Below are 6,000 nucleotides of genomic sequence, written 5' to 3'. Positions count from 1 at the left end.
TGCCTTGAAGAGCATTTTATATAAATACATTTTGCATTGGAGAACATTTCCCGTCGTTGTTCTCTATGTAATATATATTTATTTTTTTTAGCAGAGACCCTAGAGAATAAAATGGCCATCGTTGCCATATTTTATGTCACACTTTATTTGCGCAGCGGTCTTTTAAGAGCTATTTTTTGGGAAAAAATACACTTCAATTAATTTAAAAAAAAAATAAACAGTAAAAGTTTGCCCATTTTTTTTTTGTATAATGTGAAAGATAATGTTATGCTGAGAATCATGAGAAAATCGTGATCTTCTAAAAAAAAAAAAAAAATTGTCCATCGGTTTACAACCGATTTAAACCAGACTGACTGTTTCCTAATTGCACATCTGTTTAGAGTGAAAGTCTGTCTTTTGTCCAGTTCTAATGTCTCAGCACTTTGCAAATCTATCATAGTTGGCTGCCCTGTATTACAGGCACAAGGGTTGCAAATAGACAATAAGACTTTCACACAGACTGCTAACAGAGGCAGTGTGTGGCTGATTTACATTGTTATTTTTGGAAATAAAGTCAAACAACAGAATTTAGAAAAATAACATGAAATTTAATATTGTTTTTTACAGCACAGAAATGATTTAACATAAATCAGCCAAATTCTATGAACCTATAAACAAATGTCCACTTATTCTCCATCTGCCAAGGTATCTTCATAGAAACTGAGATTTGCTAGCATCTCCTCGTCATCCTCGTCTCCTATGTCCAGGGTTGCCCAGGTAAAATCATTGACCTGTTAGGGAAATATAGCCACTTATAATAAAAAATAAATGTCACACATGAAAAAATGTATGATTCACATCATGTTTTACTTTTTAACCATGTTTATTTTGTTTTTCCTTTTGTGAAATAAAAAAAGGGAGGAGAATGGGAGCAAAATATAAAACACAGCAACATACACTCCCCAAAACAAGGAGAGGTTACATATGAAATATATCTATGCATATGTAACTTTTTAAAACAGCTTACCTGTAAAATCCTTTTCTTTGATGTACATCAGGGGACACAGAGCCATAGTAATAACTATATGGGTTATATCGGCGTATCAGGTGCTGGACACTGCCATGCCCCTTTAGGCGTGAACTTCCCCCATATAACCCCTCCCACTACTGGGAGTCCTCAGTTTTGTAGCCAAGCAATATAAGTGTATACGAAGAAGGGAAGGGCCCCGTGTCCCCTGATGTACATCAAAGAAAAGGATTTTACAGGTAAGCCGTTTTAAAAATCCTATTTTCTTTTCTTACATCGGGGGACACACAGCCATAGTAATAACTATATGCAAAGCAATGGCAACTGAAGGGGGGGGGACAGAACAAAAACAGGAGGCCAGAGGACTCCTACTGCAGCCTGCAATATAAGCTGTGCCCAAAGGCAATATCATCATGACCTTTAATATCGATTTAATAACATCTGATAAACGTATGAACCGAAGACCAAGTCCCGGCCTTAAAGATCTGAGCCATGGAGGCCTGATGATGCATCACGCAAGAGGCATTAAGCGCCCTGGATGAGTGTGCTCTTAATATGAGAAGGAAGAATTTTAAGCTGAAGCTTAACCACTTGCAGACCAGACCCCTTTTTGCGATTCGGCACTGCGTCGCTTTAACTGACAATTGCGCGGTCGTGCGACGTGGCTCCCAAACAAAATTGACGTCCTTTTTTTCCCACAAATAGAGCTTTCTTTTGGTGGTATTTGATCACCCCTGCGTTTTTTATTTTTTGCGCTATAACCAAAAATAGAGCGACAATTTTGAAAAAAACACATTATTTTTTACTTTTTGTTATAATAAATATCCCCCAAAAATATATAAAAAAACATTTTTTTCCCTCAGTTTAGGCCGATACGTATTCTTCTACATATTTTTGGTAAAAAAAAAAATCGCAATAAGCGATTATTGATTGGTTTGCGCAAAAGTTATAGCGTTTACAAAATAGGGATAGTTTTATAGCATTTTTATTAATAATTTTTTAATATTTTTTTTTTTACTAGTAATGGCGGCGATCAGCGATTTTTATTGTGACTGTGACATTGTGGGGGACCCATCGGACATTTTTGGGACCATTGTCATTTATACAGTAATCACTGCTATATAACTGCAGTGATTCCTGTGTAAATGACACTGGCAGTGAAAGGGTTAACCAGTGGGTGGCAGTGTAGGGGTTAAGTGTTCCTAGGGGTGTGTTACTAACTGTGGGGGGGTTGAGCTTTCATTTAGTGAACACTGATCTCTGCTCCAATCATATGGAGCAGAGATCAGCGTCACTAGTTGCTAGGCAGAATGGAGAAATGTTTTTTACACAGCATTTCCTCCATTCGGCCTCTCCGTGAGACGATCGCGGGGATGCCCACGGGGGTCCCGACCAGTGCGCTCCCGATGGCAGAGCGGCATTGAATATTGGACGTACCTGTACGCCAATATGCCTGCCCGTGCCATTCTGTCGACGTACATCGTCGTGCGCTGGTCGGGAAGTGGTTAAACAATCACCTTGACAAATCCATTTGGAAATAGTGGATCTTGACACTGACTCTGATCTCTCTTACTACATCAAGACAATGTAGTGCTTTCTTTTCCCCAGATTAAGGCTCTGGGGAGAAAGAAGGAAGAATAATATCTTGGTTTAAATGAAAACCTGTTACCAACTTTGGTAAGAATTTAGGATGAGGACATAAAACCACCTCATCCCTATACATGATGAAATATGGCTCTTACAAGACAGAGCCGCTAGTTCCGATAATCTTCTAGCAGAAGAAATGGCAACCAGAAAAGATTATCTTTCTTGTCAAAGAACCAAGGGAATTTCTCGTAAGGTTCAAACAGCTGATTCAACAGAGCCGAAAAGACCAATCCTATATGCAGGACATCAGGAATCCTGCCTATTGACATACTTCCTGGGGTGCCAACCCCCGGATCCACACCAAGAAACCTATGCCTTCCAGACTCTAAAGAAAGTGATTCTGGAAGCCGGCTTCTTGGCATTAGACAAAGTAGACGCTACCAAAGGAGATCACCCACGATCCTTATAGAGTGGGATTCAACAGTCAAACCTGTTAAACCTTTTTCCCGTACGGTAGGATAAAATACCGGACCTTGTGCAAGAAGGTCTGGCTATAATGGCAGAGTCTGAAGGACTCCTACTGTAATCTTTATGATCTCGGTAAATTAAGATCTTCTGGGACCTGCTGGGCCGCCAGAATCACCTCCTTTTGTTCCTGCCTAATCCTGCGGAGAAGGCGCGGAAGTAGCAGAACTGGAATAAATGCATAGATCAGTGAAAAACTGATCCCATGGGAAGACTAAAGAGTCTGTTCCGCCTGCTAGCGGACCCCTTGTTCGACAAAGTTGTCGACCTCGTTAATGAATCTGGACGCAAATAGGTCCATGTCCAGAATATCCCATCTGACATATTGCTAGGAAGATGTCAGGGTGAAGAGATCATTCTCCCAGAACCAATTGTTGCCGTCTCAAGTAGTGCGCCTGAAAAATTTGAATTGACGATAGGCAAGGAACGTTGTGTTCTGCCAAAGCTAGAACATTATTCACCTTTTTGGGCTGCACGACCTCTCGCGTCTCTCCTGGTGATCGATGTAAGTCACGCCGTGGCCTTGTCAGACTGAATCCTGTCAGGACATTCCTGTAGTCTGACCTACAAGATTCTAGGCCAGATGTACTGCCTGAAACTTCCAAAAAAATGTTGATAGGCAAGGTCCTCTAACCTGGACCATCTCCCTTGGACAGAATCCTCTTCCCGGGCTGTTCCCCAGCCTAGGAGGCTGGCATCTGTTAACACCTTCCAGAATAAAGATTTTCCCTTTTGCTGAATAAAAACCACCAATTTAGGCTCTGACCTATGTTGGGAGCCAAGCATATTGGAAACAAACAAGGCCTGAATCTTCTTTATTCCAGACCGACAGGATGGTATCTTGAAGCAGTCTTTACGTAAAACTGCGCGTAAGGAACAGCCTTGAAGGAGGCCCCCTAAAAATCTCCTGCACAGCCGAATGAAGGAATTTTCCTTTGTTTTGATAAATTGAATTCTACAATGGAACTGATTCTCGTCTGGTTTAAGAATACCTTCTTCTGTATGATATCTATAACCAGCCCCCGAGTACAGTAATCTCCTTGATGGTTTTAAGGTAAATCTTCCTAGGTTGAGAATCCAACCTAGAGATTTCAGATATTTACGGCTGAGATCAGACTGATTTTAGACCTGAGACTGAATGATCTATTAAAAGTAGGTCTTCTAACAGGCTAGGACCGCTATGTCTTGAGCCCTAAACCTGGCTAAAGGAGGTGCCAGAATCTTTCAGAACACTCGTGGTGCTGTGGCTAAGCCGAATGGCAGGGCCACAATTGAAAAAATGATTTTATATTTCATACCGCAGAAATTTCTGGTAAGCGGGAAACTTTGGCACATGGAGATATGCAACTCCCCTCCTTGCAGGATGGACACAGTCGATCAAACTATGAAAGAATCGGATGTTTAAGTGCCGATTCAGATCTTCAAGATCTAGAATGGGTCTTACCTCTCTGTTTGGCTCTGGCACCCTAAAAGGTTTGAGCCAAAACCCCCTGTTCCACTAAGGGAATCTCTGATATCACCGACTGGGATAACAGCTGATCCAGAGGCCAGAAGGACTTCTCCTTTTTCTCTGGATCCTTAGGCACATGCTCTGAGGAGACGGAAACTCTTGCATAAAGACTGCCGCATCAGCAGCCCAAGGACCCCACAGGCAGCACCCAAACAGGGACCCCGAATCCCGGACCCTCAGATCAAAAGCCGACTGAGCCATACGGGCTCTTGGAACTCTAGTCGTAACCTAGAGAAAAAATTGCAGAAATCCCTTTGCTCTTGACATTGTTCCTGCCAAATTTTGAGAATCGCAGGACCTTCCCCCTCACCCAAACGAGTGGGGGTGCTCCTTCATAAGAAGGTTTTAGCACTCCGCTTTATGGGCTCTCTGCCCCCTGAAGATCCTGGTGCTGCCCTTGGAAACTTTCTCCTGAACCTGACGAATGAGACCATCGAGACTGCCTAAAGGCAGATGCCCCAGGCATAGGTGAGGCCGCACAAATAAAGGAGACATGTTTAACCTCCTTTTACTGGTAAAGACCCCAGGAAGGGACACAAACTGGCTAAGGGTTTTCACATAGTGCTTCGGCTGATCAATCTTTCAGCCATGGACCTCTGCAAGAATGCACTAGTCCAAGTATAAGCCCTAAGGCTTAAACTATCGAGTCCTTCATAGCATCTGTGAGACAGAGTGAGCCCATGGTGGGCTGGTGCTGATCAGGCAGAATTTCAGGTATCGCACAACCTGTTCCTTAACCCATTGGAGTCCACATTTTTCAATGCATTAGCGTGACTCAAAATGTGCTCCACCAAAATAGTGGAGCAGATGTTAAAGGGTTAATGGACTGAGATACTCCAATTGCAGCAAGAACTGCAAAAGACATCCTGTCTTTAAAAGGAAAATCCAACCTTAACTTGCTGTATCCTTTAACATCAGTGCATTATCCACTGGACATGTGAGACTCTGTTCACCGAGGTGATTACAGGATTAATAACTGGAACCCCACATTTCTTCATAGAAATGTTCCCATTCAGAATACATAAGCTATGCATGAATAGGAAAAAACATCCCCAGGTGGGGGAGGCTCAAACGAACCTTATTAGAGGTAGATACCTCAAGAGCATGTGCTGCAGGCAACAAAAGGGTTAAGTAAGGGAGTAGACAAACACCTGACTTGTGCGGTTACTCCCTCCCTGTTAGGATCCTCTGAAGAGGAAAGATAAGTATCTTCCAATATTTGGAAAGATCTACCTGATCCCCAGCCTCCTGCACCTCAGCAAAAGGGCCCTGAGGACTGGATGGGAATCTGCTATGTTTAGTCTTAGTTTTTTTTAAATGGTAGAAGAAAAACCCATTTGTATGATATAGATAGGGACAGAAGTGTTCTACC

The 6,000-nt window shown here is 42.4% G+C and overlaps 1 protein-coding gene across 2 annotated transcripts in view; it reads right to left on the bottom strand.

The window, feature by feature from the left end:
- Positions 1-566: 566 nt before the first annotated feature.
- The window catches only part of RDM1 (RAD52 motif containing 1), a 28,488-nt gene continuing 23,054 nt past the window's right edge, over positions 567-6,000 (bottom strand). For both annotated transcript variants that reach the window (XM_077460156.1, XM_077460157.1), the window contains one exon: positions 567-770. In XM_077460156.1, coding sequence (XP_077316282.1) covers positions 666-770 — 105 coding nt within the window. In that variant the 3' untranslated portion in view covers positions 567-665. The remainder of the gene's footprint in view (positions 771-6,000) is intronic.

Source organism: Lithobates pipiens, unplaced genomic scaffold (assembly GCF_037356315.1).
Source record: "Lithobates pipiens isolate NorthernLeopardFrog02 unplaced genomic scaffold, aLitPip1_a1.2 Scaffold_28, whole genome shotgun sequence".
NCBI classification, from domain to species: Eukaryota; Metazoa; Chordata; class Amphibia; order Anura; family Ranidae; genus Lithobates; species Lithobates pipiens.
This window is presented reverse-complemented; position numbering and strand designations above follow the sequence as displayed.